Raw genomic sequence first — 21,034 nt, 5'->3', positions numbered from 1 at the left:
AGGTTGGCGATGGCCGAGAAGGCAGGCCTCTGCCCAGCCGGTGATAAGCAGCAGGGGAGTTCCCGTTCTAGAGGCTCCACCTGGGGGCCCTTCGGGGAACTGGAGAAATCCTGCCTTGGGTAGCAACGCCCTCCGGCGAGGCCCTGGCCAACCGGTTGCCAGGGGAACCGCTGGCAAGCGGAAGTGGGGCCAATCGGGCACTTCCCCTTCCGGGTTGGAGCCCCGCCTTCCCGGAGGGGACCCATATGGTTCACCGTGTCCTGTGCCGCATCTGCCTGCGCCTTTTGCCGCTGTCGCCTTTCCGGGCCCGGCACCGCATGCTGGACCCAGCATCCGTCCCGCCTCCCAAACGACCCCGTGGTGATATCATGGCACCGCCCCGAATCGGGACGCACAACGGCACTTTCCATTGCGACGAGGCACTGGCATGCGCGCTCCTTCGCCTCCTGCCTGAATACCGGGTACGGTGGCTGAAAACGCCGAGTCTACCCGCGTGCTCTGGGGTGGACTGCGTTCCCTCTAACTCGGGGTGCTCCAGCCTGTTCTAACTGGGTCCCTCTGGTGTCACCCCTCCTGCTCGCTCCGGCTCCCCTGGAATACATTAACGTCCTGCCCCCTCACCTTCCGTGTCCTTCACAGGATGCAGAGATTGTGCGGACTCGGGACCCCAAAGAACTGGCCCTGTGTGACATCGTGGTGGACGTGGGTGGGGAGTACGATCCTCAGAGACACCGATATGACCATCACCAGAGGTGGGTTCCCAGATCCCTTTTCCTTTACCTTTTTACTTCAACCTTTGTCTGTCCTCCAGTCCAGCCATCCACTACCTTGGTAGTGTCAGCAAAGGAAACTGCCGTCATTGAAATCGAACTCTTGAATCCCACCGGGAGTACAGCCTCCCATCCTTCCAACTCCCTGCCTGCTCTTCACCCACCTACCTGCCGTTCCACCTCCCTACTCCTTCGCCTCTGTCCAAGCCTCCCCTTGGTTCCTGGTCAGTCAGTCCCTCAGGCTCCTCCTGACCTTCCTCAGCTCAGGCTTTTCTGCCAGCACTGTTAATCACCCCAACTCATGCCCTTTCTGGGATTAATCTACTCACCAGCTCTTGCTTTCCTCCATAGGGCTGCTGGGCCCACGTGATTGTAGTGATCCCTGACAGTTCAGATGGGCATACTCTCCTTCATTTAGATTCTTCCACTGGGAAGTTTTCCTTGTCCAAGGGTAGCCCATTATCAACAATTTCTTTTCCTTCACCTCAAACTCCCTACCTCATCAAACTCCTTCAGTGATTGTCCCTGCTTTCTACTACTCAAAGAAAATTGAGCTTTTCCTGCATGAACTCCCTCAGTTTCCCCCTCTGAACACCCTCAACTCCCTCATTCCATTCAGGAAAAAGTGTTCCCTTCTGTTGGTTAGTCTTCTGCCCTTGGTCCAATCTTTTAGTTTCTTCTCTGGGACTTTGTCACAGTTCTCCCACCAGCATTTCCTACTTCTTCCCTACAGTGTAAAACTCTACCGGAGCATCTCCCATCTTGAAAACAAACAAAGGAGTGAATTAAAAACAAAAACAAAAAGACCTCCTTTACATGCACTACACTGTTCAAACTAGTTATCTCTGAGGGATCGTAAGGACATTTCTGTGTTTCTCCCTCGCTCTCTTGCCCTCACCCTATTTTTTAAAACATTGTACTTATTATAACTCTTATAAATGATGCCTGAAGGGAGCCCTCCCGGTAGTTACAGCCTAATCTCTTACTCTCAGTCACTCTTCAAAAGAATGATCTGCCCTGGCTCCGCCTCTTCCCTTCCACTTCACTCCCCTCCAGCCTCTCAGGAAGCTGGCTTAGGGTCTACCCCTATGGACCTCCTTATGGCAAATGACACTATTGACTTCCTCTTTTCTAATGGTTCTAGATTATATACTTAAAAAAAAAAAAGCAATATCTGGAATACAAAAGGAACACCCATGAACCTATTTCCCTAAGAGCTGAAGCATTATCATTCCCTTTGCATCTGTACCTGTGTGCTTCTTCCCTAGCCCATACCCCTGCCTCCCCCAGAAGTGAGAATTTTGTCCATTCCCTTATTCCTATGTGTAGTTTTAGCATTTAGGTCTATTTCTGTAAACACTGGATTGTTTAATTTTGGTTGTTTTTGAATCTTAGCACACACAAGGGAGTATTAGCAGCCTTTATACCTTGCGTATGTTTTATATGTTGTATTTTTACAATATTTAATAAAAATTATTAAAGCAAAAAAAAAAGCTCTCTAGATTATTCTGATGGATTGGTATTGGAAAATCACAACTGTAGTTTCTACTACCTTAACATCTGTCACATCTGTTCCCTATTCTCTGTTCCCCTACCATTCAAATTCCCACCCCCCTCTCACCGGGACCATTGCAGGTTCTCTCCTTGCTTCTGGTCTCCATGTGAACTGGCAGGATGCTCTAACATGCACTTTTCTGCCTAAAATCCCTCAGTGCCCTTCCCCGCTCCACTGGCCTACAGATAACGTCCAGACTCCTAAGTGTGGCATGATCTGGCCTCTGGCTTTCCAGCTCTTTTTTTCAAAACCACTTTCAAGTATACAGTTCATTGGTGTTACAACGTTGTGCTACCACTGCCACCATCCATTACCAAAGCTTTTCTCTCACCCCACCTTCATCTTTTGCCACCCACTCCTCATCACCAAGCTGCCTTTCTTGCAAATCCATGAAGAGACCTTTTTTTTCCTTTTTTAAAAAATTTAATTTCTCTCCCCTTCCCTGCCCCTGAATTGTCTGCTTTGTGTCCATTAGCTGCATGTTCTGTGTCCACCTGTATTCTTGTCAGTGGCACCCGGAATCTGCGTCTCTTTTTGTTGCGTCATCTTGCTGCGTCAGCTCTCCGTGTGTGTGGCACCATTCCTGGGCAGGCTGCACTTCTTTCGCACTGGGCGGCTCTCCTTATAGGGCGCACTCCTTGCACGTGAGGCTCCCCTACACAGGGGACACCCCTGTGTGGCACAGCACTCCTTGCACACATCAGCACCGTGCACGGGCCAGAAGAGACCTATTTCTTAGCCAGCCATGGTCCATTTCTTCCCTCTACCTGGAATGCCATTTCTCCTTCACCCATTGTCAGTCTGGTGAACATGCACTAATTTATCTTTTTCTCATCCCCTCCCGCCTCTTCCTTGTTTATAACCTTGCTAGAGCACTCACTTGGTTGTGTGTGTGTCCGTCTGCCCCTAATAGGCGGTAAGCTTCTTGAGAGCAGGGAGCCAAGATCCCTAAGCCAAGATCCATTTGACCCCTGAGGAAAAGCCAAAGCATCCCCAGCTGGGCTTTCTCCCAGTCTATTTCCCATCTCCCCGGGCCTGCCCATGAGTGTCTGCACATGCAGCACACACACTGGGGGTAACCGGGGCCAACCCCTTCATAGCCCCACCTCCCTGTGCTCCCCAGGTCTTTCACCGAGACCATGAGCTCCCTGTGCCCTGGGAAGCTGTGGCAGACCAAGCTGAGCAGTGCGGGACTCATCTATCTGCATTTCGGGCACAAGCTGCTGGCCCACTTGCTAGGCTGTAGCGAAGAGGACAGCATGGTGGGCACCCTCTATGACAAGGTGAGGATCCAAGGATAGAGGTGCCCCGGTGCGCACTCTGAAGGCCAGCGGGGAGTGGTGCACGCACACACAGGACGGGGCCTAAGGACGTCAGGATCCCTGACCCACAGCCAGTCCCAGCATGCGCAGTCTGCTGCAGTCAGGCCCAGCTGCTCACAAGGGGATGGTACTGTCTCCCCTCCTTTGGTCCTGGGGTAGCTGAGATCATGAGGGAGAAAGGACTTTGAAAACCTAACTCAGTGTTTCCCAGTCTTTTTTTCAATCTGGAACACCTAAAAAAAAATGACTCAGCACACTTTGGTCAGTGCAACAGGCTGTTTGTGATTGGAAGCATATGCCCTGAAGGTCGAGGGGAGCCCCCCTTAGCAACCACTGTAACTCATCTGAGGCATCTGAGCTAGGAAGCTTGGCTGGGAACGGTTTGTATATGAAAATGCCTTCAGATTCCACCAGTGTCCCCTGCAGGCAGCTCAGCAGGTTCCTGCTATGGGGAAAGGGAACAGAGCTCATGGTCAAGCACGGGTCAGATCGGACGACACTGAAGATAACTTACTTTACCTGACTGTCCCTGGAAGTTCACAAGTCAAACCTCAGATTCGGTTCATTCTTTTTCTAATCTTTATTAAACTTTTCTTTGAAGTATAACGTGTACAGAGAAAAGTTCCTAAGCTTACACTCAGTGAGTTCACAAAATCAAGATACCGGTGTAACCAGTAACCAGATCAAGGGACAGAACAGTTTCCCCAGAGGCTGCTCCTGTAGCTCCATGCTAGCCACGTATCCCACCCCCACCACAGGTAAACACTGTCCTGACTTCCAACATCACACATTTGTTTTGCCTTTGTTTTTTTGTTTTTGTTTTTTGAGGTACCAGGGGCTGGGGATTTAACCTGGGACCTTGCATGTGGGAAGCTGGTGCTCCAACACTGAGCCACATAAGTCTCTGAGTTGTTTTTTTTTAACTTGTTTTGCTTGCTTGTTTTTATGTTTCTTCAGGAGGCACCAGGAACTGAACCCAGGACCTCCCGTGTGGGAGGTGGGTGCTCAACTGCTTGAGCCACATCCATTTTCCTTGCCTATTTTTTAAAATAATTTTTATTGGAGAAGTTATAGGTCATTCTTACTTTTTCTATGTAGGCTATTGAATTCCTTTCTGGCCTTTTTTCTGCACCCCCTCCCCCGACAGCCTTAGTGTGCTCCAGAAAAGCGAAGATAATAGCAGGTTAAACTGGAATTCTGGAAATGCCAAGGTTTTAGACTGCCTAGGACAATTTTCCCTTCCACAGCTGAGGAGGTTTCTAAGCAAATTGACCGAAGTAAACTCAAGTTTTTAATCAAGCATGACACTGGGGTCCAGATTAAAGAGATTTCTGTCTGAAGACTTGAGGCATTGTCCTCCAGTTCCCTAGCTGAGCCTCAGGAGATACTGCAATTGCTGATGTCACATGGCACGTTTTGGGTTTCCCTGGGACCACATCCTCCTAGCTCTTGACTCCTAGACCAGCAGTCATTCTTCCTCCCACTTGCTCCAGGTATCTGGCCAGACCCTCCTGTACCTCATTAAGCAAGTTATCCAAGTAGCCTACTTTTGGCCCACCCAGAGCCTTACCCTCCCTCTGCTATAGGGATGCACTCCCTCAGAGCACCTTAAGGAACTAGAGGCCTTCCTTGTTCCAGAGTTGGCAGTTTCCCTCCAGCACATGGCCTTGGCTCAGGCTTTGTGGTAGAGTGTGCGCTGGATTAGCAATTTGGATGATCTGAGCATTGTTAAGTTATCTGACCTTGAGCAAGTCTCTGGACTTGCCAGTTCCTCCTGTACTGGCCTGATTAATGCTGAAAAATCCTCAGACAGAACTATTGTAAGGATTAAATGAGTGTGTGTGAACACACTTTGAAACCTTTAAAACTTCAGCAAATGGTACCTATTCTCAAGAATATTGCCCTTGCTGCTATCTTAGATGTATGAGAACTTCGTGGAAGAAGTGGACGCAGTGGACAATGGGATCTCCCAGTGGGCAGAGGGGGAGCCTCGCTATGCACTGACCACTACCCTGAGTGCCCGGGTTGCTCGACTTAATCCCGCCTGGAACCAGCCCAGCCAAGACACTGAGGTAGGGAAGGCCCATGGGAGGAGACCATGAGGCATAGAAGAACCTCGAGGAGGGAAATGGGAGTGTTTGCCATTCTAAGCCCTAGGAAAGTAAAAAGTTGGGACCAACTCTGTGGTTCTGATTTTTACATGATTCCCAGGCAGGATTCAAGCGTGCAATGGATCTGGTTCGAGAGGAGTTTCTGCAGAGACTAGACTTCTACCAGCACAGCTGGCTGCCAGCCCGGGCCCTGGTGGAAGAGGCCCTGGCCCAGCGGTTCCAGGTACTGGCCTGGCATAGGAGGCAGCACTGTGGCTGAAGGATCTGTGACTGCTGGCAACAGGGGCTCCTGGTTCTACCCTGAACTCTCTGACCCTGCCCTACTTCTCTTTCAGGTGGACCCAAGTGGGGAGATAGTGGAACTGGCCAGTGGCGGATGCCCCTGGAAGGAGCACCTCTACCACCTGGAATCTGGGCTGTCCCCCACAGCGGCCATCGCCTTTGTGATCTACACTGACCAGGCTGGACAGTGGCGGGTACAGTGTGTGCCCAAGGAGCCACACTCATTCCAGAGCCGGTGAGGCCCCACCCTTCAGACCCTCCCACCTGTTTCAGCCCTATTAGAGGAGGCTGCCGACTCTGGCCTGCTCTGCTCCCTTCCCTCAGTTCCTCAGACCTCCATTTGCTCCCACCAACTCTCTCTTTCCGCTCACTTGAAGGCTGCCCCTGCCAGAGCCATGGCGGGGTCTTCGGGACGAGGCCCTCGACCAGGTCAGTGGGATTCCTGGCTGCATCTTTGTCCATGCTAGTGGCTTCATCGGAGGACACCAGACCCGAGAAGGAGCCTTGAACATGGCCCGTGCCACCTTGGCCCAGCGCCCAGCACCTGTGCCTTCCACAAATCCCCTAGTCCAATAAAGTGTCTTCCATCTCATATTCACCAAGTCCTTGCCCATCATTGCCCTATACCTGAGAACTTGCTCAAACTCGGGAAAAGGTAAACACCTCTGTGCCAGACCCTTTCCTAGGTATTTTCCTCACATTAACAACTGGTCTTGCTTTCTTTGTTTGGAAGCCATCCACTTCTAGCATTAGTTAATTTGACCAAAATTAATTAAAAAATGACAGAGCCAGGATCGTAACCCAAAGTGCCTGCCCCCCTGCCCTCACAACTCCCTGGAAAAAGGGTCTGGTAATTGAGTGCAAAACAAAGTCTTTATTAGAGGGAAGTGTGAGGGGAGTGAGGCCGAGCAGGTGGTGGCCCTGGGACAAGGTCCCAAGGGGCAGAGGTTGGGGATGTTTCAGTAAAGAGGGGCAGGTCATGACTAGAGCCTCCACCCCCAGCTGGGGGCTCCTGGGCCCGGCCAAGCACTGGGCTGAAACGTGGAAACTGGGCATTGACAAAATACAGAGGAATGTGGGCAATTCGGCCTGTGGACCAGCACTGCAGAGAGGGGAAAGAAAAACTTGTCAGTCTGGGGCCCAAAGAACGGCCACATGGCAGAGCCCCATGCCAGCTAAGACCTTGAGCTGCTCTAGCCCACCCCCAGCAGCCTGGCCTACTCACCACACTAAGCAGGGCCCCTTTGTTAAAAGATGGATGGAAACTGATGAGCTGGGCTTGCGCTCCTGGCTCCCCCTGGATAACACCACTAGGAGGGAAGGGGAAAAAGGTGAGCAGACAACTAGGGGTAGAAGGGAGGTGTAGTAAAACATGGGTTGGGGTGGGAAGGCTGCTGAGGAACCAATCTGATAGGCTGCCTGGCACTTACCAGGGAAGTAGCTCAAACACGGGGCTGTTGCGAGTGCGAAAAAGGAGGATGACTGGTTTACCATCCTGCACATGTGGATTTCCTGCAAGAAATGGATCCAGAGATATGAAGCTCTGGAGGCAGAATCCCAGTGAAGGGCAGAAGAGAACTGCAGGCCAGGATGTGGACATACCCAATCCATGGGGTAGATGGCTGCAAGGTGAGCAAAAAACCCTTCGTCCCCACCCCTTACCTTTCATGAGCACAGCCAGACGCTCCCCACTGGGGTCCCAGACCATGGAGTGCGCCTCTCCCCCGAGTCTGCAGACCAGGAGAGTAGATTGGGGGGTTCAGTGTGGTCCCTTCCACCTTCCTTACACTGCCCCCACTCCCCCTCAGATCACCTCTTCTCTCCATCTGGTGTCTGTATTGTTGTCTCAGACAGATCTGCTACAATTGTTGCTGACTTGGCGCCTCCAACATGCCCCTTTCCCTCACCTGTGGATAAGGGCAGAGCTCCGAAGTGCAGGAAACATAAGCTTCTCACTGGTCCTCCTCCACCTCCCCATTACAGGCATCAATGCCTCTGAAGTCTCCTGAGCTTCTGTAATTCCTTTTATCCCACAGAGTAGTATCTTCCAGAGGGCTCCAGCCTGCCTCTCAACATCTAGATATTCTACATCCTGAAGTGTTGCCCCGAACTCACCACAACGTTCTGGGAATGACAAGGAGTAAATCAGTGGTTCCCCAAAGACAGTGAACAAAAGCCGGTTTCCATCTGGGCTCCAGCAGCCAGTCTGGGGTCAAGGAGCAAAAGGAAGGAAAAGGGTGATCCACAAGGGAATACAGGAAGGAAAGAAGTAGAGGTGGTGGAAAGCCAGGCTTGGCTCAGGGGCCCAGTGGAATTGCCACCTTGCCCCCACCTTACCTGACAGCGTCCTGATAGTGTAGGCCACCTCTCACAAGTCCACATTTGGGCCTCGAAGACCCTGAGCCAGAGAGAGGCACATCACAGCTTAGGGTCTCTAGATTCCAAAACTTGAACGTCCCTTCCTCTGTCTGTCCCCAGAGTCAAGTCAAAGAAAGAAAATTGGGACAGGAGGGTCCGTCCTTCTAGCCTCCCACTCACCGAAAGACAGCTGACGGGGTGGTAGCCAGGACTTTACTGCCATCTGGGGACCAGAGAAGGTTGGTGACTCCACCTCCCCGGAACCAGGGAAGGGGTACACAAGTCTCTGTTGAGACATCCCATACCTAAGGGGGAAGGGGGCAGGAGAGTGAGGCACAGAGGAAACAAATATTCCTATCATCTCTCATTCACAGTGAGCGACCCTCTTCTAGGTCCAAAGAACCAGAAAGGGGAAGAAGTAGGAAGGGGACTGTTAAAAGGAAATAGGTTTGTTTTTTAAGTTCCCAACTCTTACTATACACTCATTGTTTATGTTCATGTGTGAATGATACATTTTAATAAATTAAAAAAAAAAAAAAAAGACTGAATGGGCAATTATCCCTCTCATTTCCCCATGGTATATTCCACCACCAGGTAAAGAATGCTCTTTCCTCAAGCCTGGGTACCAACTTACCAGGATAGCAGCATCTACAGGTGAAGCTGAGAGCAGCCGCCCCCCACTGGGTGCCCAGGCCAAGCTGGTGACAGGCGTGTGCCCAGGGTGAAAGAGCACTTGAGCACAGCCAGAAGAGGGTCTGCCATGGGACATGGAGGATGTGGAGTCAGAAGCAGGCAAAAAAAGAAAAAAAAAAAAGTACCCCATAGTTTTACTTGCTTCTTTCTGCGCAAACCTCCCAATCCCAGTGGTCCCTCTGAGCTCAAACCCAGGTTAGGGAAAAGAAGTAAGGATTATAGAAGTTAAAGAAAACAAAGGTGAAGGCTGGACAATGTCACCAAGACAAGATCTGCAGAGAAGAACAATGATCTGCATGTCTCTGTAAGGGGATGAGCTGTCACTACGGCAGGAGGGCCTCAGGGAGACCTAGACTTCCCATCAGTAAAGCTAGGAGGTGCTGAGCTAGAGAGAAGTCTGGCCGTGGCAGAGATGAGAGCCCTCTACCCAGAGGAACATCCTGCCTGGGGCCTGGGATAGTCTATTACCTCCAAGTGCCAACCTCTTCTCTTTCCAGAGTTATCCACAACTCCGTCTTTCTCTCCTTGTCAGAGTTAGCCTCCCTCCTCTAGCACAGGACATGTTCCTATTATGCTCCTACAGTACTTTCTGCTTCTGACATAAAGATGCCATATGCGGGCCACCCTCCATCACTAGGCTGGGAAATACCCTGGTGATCAGCTGAGTCTTACTCCGCTTCATATCTCAAGAGCCATGCACTTGGTCTGATAGGTGCAGGCCACTACCTGAATTAATGCCACCCTCTCCCTTCTCCACCTAACTATAACCACCTTTAGTGCCAACGAGGTCTTAGGTCACCAATCTACAACTTATTCAACTATTTTTTCAGGTCAGTCCACACAGATCCATCTCATTCTTTTCAATGGCTCCCTTGTATTCCACTGAGCAGAGAAACCCTCATTTATTCAATCGTGCCTCCACCAATGGACATTTTGGTTGCTTATAATTCTTTATTTTTTTCTTCGCTTGAATTTTTTATTATAAACAATGCTGCAATATTTTCTATATATATACCTATATATTTATGTACTCATGCCATTATTTGTAAGGAAGAGGTTATTAAAGTGGAGCTTAGGAGCTAAGGGGCTTACACCTTTAAAAAATAAAAATATTCTGATGAATTATTTTATCTAAATATGAAACCATATCATCTTAAAATAAGAATTTCTTTTTTTTTAAAGATGTTACCGCATATCATTTTGTCTTACTACTGCATTTACTTCCAAAAATAATGTCCATTACTCATAGTGATATCTGTCTTTACCTTGACATTATCGGAAACTCCTTTAGTATTCAACATTTCACTGTTTAATATGTTAGCTACTGATTCTGAATAAATATTTTTATATTTTGATCATCTCTTTCTACTTTATTTCGTGTTTCAAATGGAATGTCTGCTTTTTGGGAGGAAATAATACATGTATTTTTCTTCCTTTAATTTGCTAATATAATAAATCACATTCTTAGATTTCCTAATGATGAATGGTCTTTCATTTCTGGAAAGCCCTACTTAAGATGTTTAATTATTTAATATGCTTTTGGATTCCATTTACTAATATCTTACTAGGATTTTTAATCTGTGCTCAAATATTTACTTTTTTTGTACCACCTGTTATCTGGTTTAGGTATTAGAGTTATAAATGCTTTATAGAATAAATGGGAGGGGGGATTAAAATAAATAAATAAATGAGGGGGAGTGAATGTGGTCAACCAGTTGGGTACCTGCCTACCACACAGGAGGTCCCAGGTTTAGGTCCCGGTGCTTTCTAAAAGAAGACGAGCAGACGCCCCTCCTGCTAGATGCCTCCCACCACAAGCCAGCAGAAGTAGATACTGCAGCCCATGGGAAGCAGATGTGGCACAGGCCATTGGGCACTCGCCTCTCATTTGGGGGTCCCAGGTTTGGTTCCCGGTGCCTCCTGGAGAAGGTGAGCACACAACAAGCAGACAGACAAGAGAACTATCTGGGGGAGGGGGGAAAATAAAAGAAAAATAAAATAAATCTTTAAAAAAAAAAATGGGGGAGCAGATGTAGCTCAGTGGCTGAGCATCTGCTTCCCATGTATGAGGTCCTGGGTTCAATCCCTGGAACCTCCTAAAAAGAAAGAAATAGATAAATAAGGGTGGATCCTGGAAAATGTATATTAATGGAAAAACTGGTGAAACACAGTCTGGAGGTTACTAGTAATGTCCAAATGTTAGTTTCTTCCGTTTGACAAATATAACATTGTAATATAAAGCATTAACAATAGGGGACTCTGGTGAGGAGTACTATAGCAAACTCTGTCCTACCTTTGGAACTTTTCTAGAAAACCAAAATTATTCCCCCCCAAAAAAAAAGTCTATTAAAAGGAAAAAGTGAATAAATCAGCAGGCTTTCCAAATTTTTCTATGATCTGGGGTTGTTAAAATAACCTGCTTCCCATGTGGGAGGTCCCAGGTTCTGTTCCTGGTGCTCCTAAAAACAAAAAACAAACAACAGGCAAACAAGCGAAAACACCAACTCGGGGGAACCAATGTGGCTCAGTGGTTGAGTGCTGGCTCTCCACATACAAGGTCCCAGGTTCAATCCCTGGGCCCGGGTACCTCAAAAAAAAAAAAAAAAAAAAAAGATAATCTATTCTTTAACAATTGAATATAACTCTTAAAAAACCATCTTGGCCTGGCATCATTTTTAATGGTAGAACTCATCCTTCTCAATTCTAGAGTCAACTTTGGAAATTTCTATTTTGCTAAAAAATCAAATGTTTCCATTTGTTGGGCTAAAGTTGTACCTAATATTTTCTTATAATTCTGTTTTATTTCATCTCTGTGGTTATTTCTCCTTTCCCATTCTGAAAATATAGTATATCTTCTCTTTCCATAGTTAGGCTGGCCTAAAGTTCTTCTTTATTCTAAAATTAAAGACCCAGTTTCTAGTTTTATTCTTAGTTTACTGTCATGGAGATTCTCTTTCCAATTTCACTAGTTTCAGCTTATATTCCTATTCATTCCCTTTGCTCTTTTGCTTTAAACTTGCATCTCATAGCTCTCTAGAAAAGTCTCTCCATTCGTGACTCACAGATAACTCCCCCTGCAATCCCAGGAGCCCCTAGTTTTGCCCCCGTCTCTAGATTAGAACAATCTCAGCACCTCCAGCCTGATCTTAGGTCTGCTTCTCCCACAGCTCAGGAAAGTTCGGTAAGGACAAAGAACTTTCCTCCCAGACATCCTCACCACCCGCACCCCTAGCATGACTGCAACCCTCAGGCCAAGGTAAAGCAGAGGCTGCAGCAACTCACCGGGTAGACAAGGAGGTAGGGTCCAGGGTCCAGATGAGAATGCAGCTCTGGCAGGCCACAGCCAAGACAGAGGCACTGAGGGGCTTCCAGGCTAGAGCCGCCACATTTCGCTGCAGCCGGTGCTTCAGGGAGGGAACTATATTGCTAGGATGAAAGGGTAAGGGACTGAGCCAAAGCAGGGATACCCAGGCTCAGGGGACCTAAATACAGGTCAGAGAAAGCCACATAAAGGAAGCTACTCCACCCAAGGACCAAGCGCCTAGTGGGAGAGGTCAGGGTTGGGAAGAGGCCACACCCAGTTCCAGAGCCTCCCTAATCCCAGTTCTGGAAAGAGCCCTGTGTACCAAGGTCAGGAACTGCATAATTACCCTGGGACTGAGCCTGAGGCTGGATGGGGGGAGACTGATCTATGGGGACTGAAGAGTCAGTAATGCCCCGTGCTCCCCCACACACCTGTTGGCATTATACACGCGGATAGAGTCATCCAGCAGGGCCACTGCAAACTTGTTGGTATGAGGGTGCCATGCAAAGACCCTCAAGCAGCAGCTGGACCTAGAACAGGAATGAGCATGAAGAATCTAAACCTGTACTCACCCCTATTCCAGAAGCTCAGATGGTTGAGGAAATGGTTGTGTTTTTTCCTTTATGGTAATTAGAATGTGGTGATCAGGAAAGGGGTGGGGAAGTCTCTGACTTTCTTCTCTCCAAAAGAAGTTCCAAGGTTTGTGGCATTCTTCCCAAAAAAGCCCTATAGTTTTGTACACTCACCAATTTGTGACTTGGGCAAATTCAGCAATCAAATCTTCACTCCTGAGCTGGAAGGACAGAGTAGATAGAGGACACACGGGAACCGGGAACTTATCCCTTCAATGCTCTCACAAAGGCACTGGACCACTCCCACCCTCCTTGACCTTTAAGGATGGGAAATGCACAGGGGGCGAGGGACAGGGGAGGAAATCAAACTTACGGACAGGTGGGGGAACAGTGACCCATGGAGGGAGGAGACCCATCGACAGAGTGCCAGGGCCCAGCTGGATGTGGTCTTCACCCACTCAAACACTGTCGGGTTGAGGAAGCAGCTGTGATTAAACCATTCACAGGGCCCTTCCTGGCACTCTCTTAGGCCAGGGACAAGCAGGGACAAGCCACTCTGCAAGTCCTTCTGCCCAGCAAGTCCTCCGGACACCTCCCTCTGCACACTCACTCTGGGGGATGTGGGCAGATAGAGGGGACAAGAAAAGATGATACCAGTGTAAACAACTTGGCCAGGAAAAACAGAGTTAAAGGCAAAGGGGCCGGGACAAGAGGTGACGGGGTAAGGGAGAGCTGAAGGAGAATATGGAGGGGAGAGACCAACCAGAACACTAGAGACAGCTACAGAAAAAAGCACTTACCCTCTTCCTCTGAGTTTGCAATTTCATTCAGCACCCCAAAAAGGCCCACATCACGCCTAATGAGGAAAGAAAGCTCTGAGTCAGACTGTTTCAACCTCTTTAGCGCCCCTTATACAAGTTTTCTTCATTCACTCAATAAATACGTATTAAAAGCAAGAGAGGGAAGCAGACTTGGCCCAATGGATAGGGTGTCCACCTACCACATGGGAGGTCCCTGGTTCATACCCCAGCCCTCCTTGACCCGTGTAGAGCTGGCCCATGCACAGTGCTGATGTGTGCAAGGAGTGCCCTGCCATGCAGGGGTGCCCCCTGCATAGGGAAGCCCCATGCGCAAGGAGCGTGCCCCTTAAGGAGAGTTGCCCAGCGCAAAAGAAAGAGCAGCCTGCCCAAGAATGGCGCCGCACACACGGAGAGCTGACACAAGATGACGCAACAAAAAGAAACACAGATTCCCGGTGCCGCTGATAAGGATAGAAGCGGTCACAGAAGAACACGCAGCAAATACGAGAGCAGACAACTGGGCGGGGGGGGGGGGAGGGAAGGGGAGAGAAATAAATAAAAAATAAATCTTTAAAGTAAATAAAAGCAAGGGAACTCACATTTAGTGAGTGCTAACTATGTGCTAGGCACTTTATATATTATCCTTTCATTTATTATTTTAAAATTTTATTTCCCCCTCCTTGCAGCTTGCTTGCTGACTGCTCTCTGTCCATTCACTGCATGTTTTTGTGTCTGCTTGTCTCCCTTCGTTGCGTAATCTTGCTGTGCCAGCTCTCCACAGGAGCCGGCCAGCCTGCCTTCACAAGGAGGTCGTGGGATGTGAACCCAGGGCCTCCCATATGGTAGCCAGGAGCCCAATCGATTAAGTGACTTCCCCCTTTCATTTAATTATCACACTAATCTTCTGAATGGCATTATACCCAATTTATAGATGAGGCAACAAAGGCTCAGAGGTCTTGCAGGGCTTTGTGAGCAGGTCAAGGAGTGAGGACTTGCCCTAAGGCAGTGAATAGAAAGCTGTGGAAGGGCTTTAAGCAGAAAAATAAACTGAACACATCGGCATTTTATAAAGATCAGCCCAGTTGAGGATTAGAGGGGGACAAGAATGGAGAGAGGGAGATCAGCTAAGAGACTACTTCAGGAATCTAGATGAGATGTGGAGGCATTTTCGGGACGTGGAGTTGTCCTGGATAGTGCTTCACGGACAATTACGGGACACTGTAGATCCCCCCAGGGCCCACTGGATGGAACGTGAGAGAGTCTGGGCTATGATGTGGACCATTGACTATGGGGTGCAGTGATGCTCAGAGATGAACTTACCGGGTGCAATGGAGGTATCACGATGATGGGAGAGAGTGTTGCTGTGGGGGGAGTGGGGGGCGGGGGCGGTGGGGTTGAATGGGACCTCATATATTTTTTTTAATGTAATTAAAAAATAATAATAATAAATAAATATTTAAAAAAAAAAAAAAAAAAAAAGGAATCTAGAAAAAAGGTCAAAGTGGCCTGAACCATTGGGGATGGAAAAAATGTAGATTTAGGAAGCTGAATAAACAGGATCTGTGAACTAATTAGATAAGGGTAGTGAGAAGAGCACAATACCAGGACAATACCTAGGTGATAAGCCTAGCTAGCAGCTAATACTGCTGGTACACTTACAGTGTCCAGATGCTAGGTGCTTCACTTTTTTTTTTAAATATCATTTGCATTTTTAGGTGAGAGAACGGGGACATGAAGATGCTAATTAATGTGACCAAGGTGACCCAGCCAGGAAGTAGCATAGCTAGGATTCAACCCTGGTCTCTTTGCCTCAGAGCTTATACTCAAACCACCTGTTCCTGAATGAATGGTGACTTCATTCCTTGAGATGAAAAACCTAGGGAGGCAGCAGGTTTGGGGAGAGAAATGAAGAGATCAGGTTTGAACACACTGGGTGTATCAAGCATGTGCAATATCCAATCGGGGATGTTTGGCAGACAAGAGAATACACCCAGGTCTAGAGCAGTGATCTGAAGTCAAAGGAGAAAAGGCAGCACTAATGGTGAGGGCTAGGACAGAGTCCCAGGAACACCAACATCTAAGAGACATCAGGAAGAAGAGCCACAGAAAAGGCTAAGCAGCAGCAACCAGAGAGGCAGGAGGCAAGAAAGAACCCAAGATCAAATGGATTTTCTTAAACACAGAACTGATGTTTAACTTCACTCTGATGTTTAACTGATGTGTCTCTTCACTGCAAAGAGACACACAAATTAAACTGTACTACAATACCAAATATCAGTGTTTGATAACATATGTGTGAGGGGACTGCAAATATGAACAATTTCAATGGAGGACTATTTGGTAACCAGCTCACAAAATTACAAATGAACATACCCTTTGAACACAGCACCCTCATTTCTAGGAATTCATCCTACAGATACTAATAACAACAACAGCTAATGTTCAAAGGGATTAATATGTGCCATACATAGTTTTCTAAGTGCTTTGCATCTTTTAACTCATTGGAGCCTCACTCTGATTTTTTTTTTTTTTTTTTGAGATACCGGGGCAGAGGATTAAACCCAGGACCTTGTATGTGGGAAGCCAGTGCTCAACAACTGAGCCCATCAGTTCCCCAACTACACCCTTTTAAGATAGGTTCCAGGAGTGGTCTTGGCCCAGTGGATAGGGTGTCCGTCTACAACATGGAAGGTCTGCGGTTCAAACCCCGGGCCTCCTTGACCCATGTGGAGCTGGCCCACATGTAGTGCTGATGCGCGCAAGGAGTGCCCTGCCACGCAGGGGTGTCCCCTGCGTGGGGGAGCCCCACGCGCAAGGAGTGCCTCCGGTAAGGAGAGCCGCCCAGCGCAAAAGAAAGTGCAGCCTGCCCAGGAATGGCACCGCACACATGGAGAGCTGACACAGTAAGATGACGCAACAAAAAGAAACACAGATTCCCATGCCACTGACAACAACAGAAGTGGACAAAAAGAACACGCAGGAAATGGACACAGAGAACAGATAACTGGGGCAGGGAGGGGAAGGGGAGAGAAATAAAATAAAATAAATCTTTAAAAAAAAAAAGATAGGTTCCATTTTACAGGGGACCCAGCACAGTAAGTAATTTAATTTAACCAGGGTCACGTAGCTAGAAAGTGGCAAAGCCAGGAACTGAACACATATACCCCCATATGTGAAATGAATGACCTAAGTATGAGACTGTTCAATGCAACTTTATACTAACCTTACCGAAATTTAGGTAAAAGCTCAGACGTGTTAAAGACAGGAGATGGGGCCAGGGAGCAGGTTGACATGATCAAACCAGAAAGCAAGCATGGCAAGTCAATAGAGATGAAACGGAACTATTGTTGCACAGCCTTGAGTTCCAGAATAAGGAGAGATAATTTGATATGATGAATGAAATACGGCTCTGGACAAGAGAGAGCTTTAATGAAATAGCCTTTTGGAGAGCACCAAGACAGAAAAGTGGTGGTCTCATTTTCCCCAGATTCTGCAGACCCTGGCCCAGGAGAACCTTTGCCAAACCTCACCAAATATTAATGCATCTCTTCCAGACTCGCTCCCGGTGTTGGATGAAGGCGGTTCTTGTACCATGGTCCAGTCTCCCAGGGGTTTTCAGGGGATCCTTGGTCAGGTGTAGGACAGGAAGATTGATCCACTGTAGCTCAGAAGCGAGGGATGTAACAGTCAGTCTCTTTCCCAGATTCCTGCTGAACTCCTTGCCATCTCCAGCCCATGGCGGGGTTAAGGGTAAGAGGCTCAAGAGACCTGTTTTCCATTGCCACAAAGTTACACTTGTGGCAATGGGAAACAAGTCTCAGCTCTCTCACGTGTAAAACTGGAGTGTTTCATAGGGTTGCTGTGACTCCTAATCCCTTAACATTTGTGGAAAACACCTCAGAACATGTTTCTTAAAAATAGCAAATGCTCAATAAATACCGATTTCCCTTCCCTTTTCTTCCCAGGGAGAACAGGGAGGTTGTGCCTTCCCAATTCTCCCAAATTTTTCAAATCTCTCCCTGATCTCACCTCCCATTCTCAGTCCCTCCTACTGTTCTGAACCTCCCTTCTTACCGTCCCTCTCCTCCCCCCTCAATGGCCTCCATTCTCTCCAATCCTTCTAGGTCTGTCCCGCAGCTTCTCAGCATCCCTCATCCTGCCCCTAAAATACATTCCAGGGAAACGGACTTTGGCCCAGTGGTTAGGGCGTCCGTCTACCATATGGGAGGTCCGCGGTTCAAACCCCGGGCCTCCTTGACCCGTGTGGAGCTGGCCATGCGCAGTGCTGATGCGCGCAAGGAGTGCCGTGCCACGCAAGGGTGTCCCCCGCGTGAGAGCCCCACGCGCAAGGAGTGCGCCCGTGAGGAAAGCCGCCCAGCGTGAGAAGAAAGTGCAGCCTGCCCAGGAACGGCGCCGCCCACACTTCCCGTGCCGCTGACGACAACAGAAGCGGACAAAGAAACAAGACGCAGCAAATAGACACCGAGAACAGACAACCAGGGGAGGGGGGGAAATTAAATAAATAAATAAATATTAAAAAAAAATAAAATAAAATAAAATAAAATACATTCCAGCCCCTTCCACTCTTCTGCCCTGGCCAGGATGTTTCCAATGTGCCATTCTTCCCAGGCTCGGCCCCGCCCCGGCAGCCTCCGGGCCCGCATTCCCCCCAACTCCGCCCCGAAGCCTGTAGGTCCCGCCTCCTCGCCCTGGCCACCTGGCCCCGGAAGTCGGGAGGCGGGCTCTCATAGCTGTTGCCTGTCACCAGCTCGTTATTGTGCTCGTATAGAGTGACTTGACCCCTGAGTGGCGGCGGAGGGAACAATCCCAGGGAGCACATCTTGCCGGTCTCGGGAAAGTCTGGAGTTCGCAAACTTCCGGTAGGCGCCCGCGCTGATCTCGCTCCTCTCTTAGTTCCCGGGCTAGATTCGGATATGGACGGGAGGCCGCATGGTACAAACGGCGTCGCAAAGCTCAACGGAAGAAAAGAATAACGGGAAGAAGGACGCGTGCGCGGTCCCGGGGTGCACTTCCGGAGTTTTCTCGCGCGCCTCCTTGCGGCTGGAGAAGGAACGGCGCCGACACGTTCTCAGGGCCACCCCTTGGTTAAGGGCGGGAGCAGTTCTTTCCTGTGAGACTGATGTTTTTCCCAGCTACGAATTCCCCAACACCGTCTCCAACTCACTTCTTAGCGGTCGGGAAGTCCAAAATAAGCCACATTTAGGGAAAGACCTAATTAAACCCTCCCAGACCTGTGGATCGCTCAGAGAAAAATACAGGCCGTGTCGCAGGAGCTGGCTGAAAGCGGAGGGAAAAGCCTCAGGCAGGCAGGAAGTCAGAAAGGAGACCTTGGGAGAGACAGTGCTACGCTCACAGGAACCCGGGGTCCACAGGATTTGGCGTCCTGGAAGGGAAAGTGAGAACAGCTGGAAAATTAACAATTCGTGAGCGCGTATTATAATAGGCGCTTAAATAATTGTTACAACCCCAGGAGGTGAAATGGGTACTGCCATTATATCCCCGTCAGGAAAGTGAGGCACACAGAGATTGGACCTAGAAATACTAAAACCAGGCTTTCTGACTTCAGAATAAAATAAAATGAGAGGCGTATTCTATTTAACTTCAAAGGATGAAATTAGAACTGGAGTCTAATGCAGAATAGGTGCTTCTCTTAAAGCTAGCTGTATGTCTTTGGAAAAGCCATTGAATTTTCTGAGCTTCAGTTTCCTCATTTGCAAAGTGTCCTAATTATTTCACGTTGTTGTTTCCCATACAAAATAGTGGATGTGAGCCATTTAATAAATTAAAAGTGCGTAAACAGATGTGAGAGATTATTAGGGTTAGCCATAAGTCTGCTGTCAGTAAGGTTCATTCATTTAACAAATGTTAATGAGCAATCTGAAGGGCCGTGCTCTGGACAGACATGTATAAGGCATGATCTTCATTCCCACGAGCTGCCAGTCTCAGAAAATCTAAGGGGCATTCCAACTCTAGCATTCTTGGATTCCATATCTGCTCCCTCCTTTCTGCCTGAAAAGTTCCTCCCAAGAAAGTCAGTCCTAGGGCAGAAAACAAAGTGCTCAGGGCTGCCCCTCTGAGAAGTCCTGGGGGTGGGGATGGGGGGGTCTTCTCTAATCTAGCACTTCTCAAATGTTAATGAATTTATGAATCACAGGAGAATCTTGTTACAATGAAGATTCTGAGGTAAAGCTCAGAGCCTGTGGTTTCAAAAAGTTCCCACATGATACAGACCACACTTTTGAGTAGCTCTCTTTCCCATTCTCCCAGTTTACCTTTCAGATTGGTTCACTGACACCTGGAAAGTCACAGAAAATTTAAAGAGCCTAATATTTAAGCTGGGGATAATTTGGGGAACCTGGACCCCAGGAGTGCTCTGAGAATAGGGCAGGCTTGAAGGAAAAGAGGGAGTTAGTGACTCTGACAGATTAGTGGAAGGTAATAAGGACCCACCAAACAAGTTTTTGTACCTCAATCATGACTCCATCCAACCCAGATACCCTGAGAATTTAATCACTCCCGGCTACAACTCTCACCACCCTAACGGGTTATCATTAGTTTAGGCTCCTGCCTCTCACCCTGCAGTGTGCGGTGAAGAGGAAGACCGGGACTAGAAACGTTCCCCTCCCCTTACTGCCTATTTAACTTTTGTTAAAGGGTTTTCACAACTCGCGGGTTCTAGAGAGGCCGAAGTCTAGGCCTAGCGCACTCCCCGCTAACCTCACTAGGGGGCGCGATGGCCCCGTGTGACCCAGCGACCCCGGGGCTCAGAGCGCTTAGCGGGCGGTCTCCACCGCCCCTCGCCCCTCGTGGGCGGGAAGTCGAGGCAGACCGCGGGCCACTGCCTGAGACGTCTAAAAAGGAGCCGCCGCCTTCGGGAGGCTAGGGGCATCGCAGGAGCCTGGGTGCCTGGAGCCCGGCCGCCGTCCCTAACCCGGCCCTCCGGAGCGCGGCGCCCGGGCCCGGGGTCGGTAACCAAGCGCACATGGCCCGCCGGCCCTGTTTGTCCTGGCAGCGAGCCGCCGCTATTTGAGGCGGTTTTTATCTCCCAGAAACCAGCAAAACCCCAAGGAGTCTAGGGAAGATGAAAGGGGCCGAGGGGCCGGGGAGGGGAGGACCGCCAGGCTGCGGCGGGCGTGAGCTGGCACCGGACAGGCGGGGGATCGGGAGGCGACAGGGCCAGGTCCTGGGGGGGGTCCCAAGGAGCCTGCCTAGCGGGGCGGGGGCGGGAGCTCGGGGACCCACTTCG

At 49.1% G+C, this 21,034-nt stretch overlaps 2 protein-coding genes across 4 annotated transcripts; one reads left to right on the top strand and one right to left on the bottom strand.

The window, feature by feature from the left end:
- The first annotated feature begins 61 nt into the window (after nt 1-61).
- On the top strand, nt 62-6,634 carry MYG1 (MYG1 exonuclease). The gene is made up of 7 exons (XM_058308140.2): nt 62-461; nt 640-752; nt 3,449-3,608; nt 5,567-5,719; nt 5,859-5,981; nt 6,094-6,275; nt 6,418-6,634. The coding sequence occupies exons 1-7, from the start codon at nt 246-248 to the stop codon at nt 6,614-6,616; spliced, it is 1,146 nt and encodes a 381-aa protein (XP_058164123.1). The 5' UTR covers nt 62-245; the 3' UTR covers nt 6,617-6,634.
- Nucleotides 6,635-6,894: 260 nt separating this feature from the next.
- AAAS (aladin WD repeat nucleoporin) lies at nt 6,895-18,766 on the bottom strand. 3 transcript variants are annotated; one of them, XM_058308138.2, is made up of 16 exons: nt 18,485-18,763; nt 17,298-17,425; nt 13,768-13,823; nt 13,341-13,432; nt 13,142-13,188; nt 12,827-12,925; nt 12,374-12,517; nt 9,033-9,153; nt 8,579-8,703; nt 8,378-8,438; nt 8,156-8,246; nt 7,854-7,947; nt 7,703-7,770; nt 7,471-7,552; nt 7,266-7,350; nt 6,895-7,142 (listed from the first exon to the last, which is right to left on the bottom strand). In XM_058308138.2, exons 1-16 carry the CDS (start codon nt 18,605-18,607, stop codon nt 6,918-6,920), a joined length of 1,641 nt encoding a protein of 546 aa, XP_058164121.1. In that variant the 5' UTR covers nt 18,608-18,763; the 3' UTR covers nt 6,895-6,917. The 3 variants fall into 3 exon arrangements, with proteins under 3 accessions (XP_058164121.1, XP_058164120.1, XP_058164119.1); XM_058308137.2 differs by lacking the exon at nt 18,485-18,763 and adding an exon at nt 18,335-18,453 and having other exon boundaries at nt 17,298-17,535; XM_058308136.2 differs by lacking the exon at nt 7,854-7,947 and having other exon boundaries at nt 7,948-8,246; nt 18,485-18,766.
- Between the last annotated feature and the right edge of the window lie 2,268 nt (nt 18,767-21,034).

Source organism: Dasypus novemcinctus, chromosome 12 (genome assembly GCF_030445035.2).
Source record: "Dasypus novemcinctus isolate mDasNov1 chromosome 12, mDasNov1.1.hap2, whole genome shotgun sequence".
Lineage (NCBI taxonomy): Eukaryota > Metazoa > Chordata > Mammalia > Cingulata > Dasypodidae > Dasypus > Dasypus novemcinctus.
This window is presented reverse-complemented; position numbering and strand designations above follow the sequence as displayed.

Coding starts and splice junctions, on each gene's coding strand:
- AAAS (XM_058308136.2), bottom strand. CDS start 18,607: ATGTGCTCCCTGGGATTGTTCCCTCCGCCGCCACTCAGGGGTCAAGTC. Junction 13,189..13,340: donor CACTGTTCCCCCACCTGTCC/GTAAGTTTGATT, acceptor CTGTCCTTCCAG/CTCAGGAGTGAAGATTTGAT. Junction 7,771..7,947: donor AGCTCTGCCCTTATCCACAG/GTGAGGGAAAGG, acceptor CCTGGTCTGCAG/ACTCGGGGGAGAGGCGCACT.
- MYG1 (XM_058308140.2), top strand. CDS start 246: ATGGTTCACCGTGTCCTGTGCCGCATCTGCCTGCGCCTTTTGCCGCTG. Junction 753..3,448: donor CGATATGACCATCACCAGAG/GTGGGTTCCCAG, acceptor TGTGCTCCCCAG/GTCTTTCACCGAGACCATGA. Junction 6,276..6,417: donor CCACACTCATTCCAGAGCCG/GTGAGGCCCCAC, acceptor GCTCACTTGAAG/GCTGCCCCTGCCAGAGCCAT.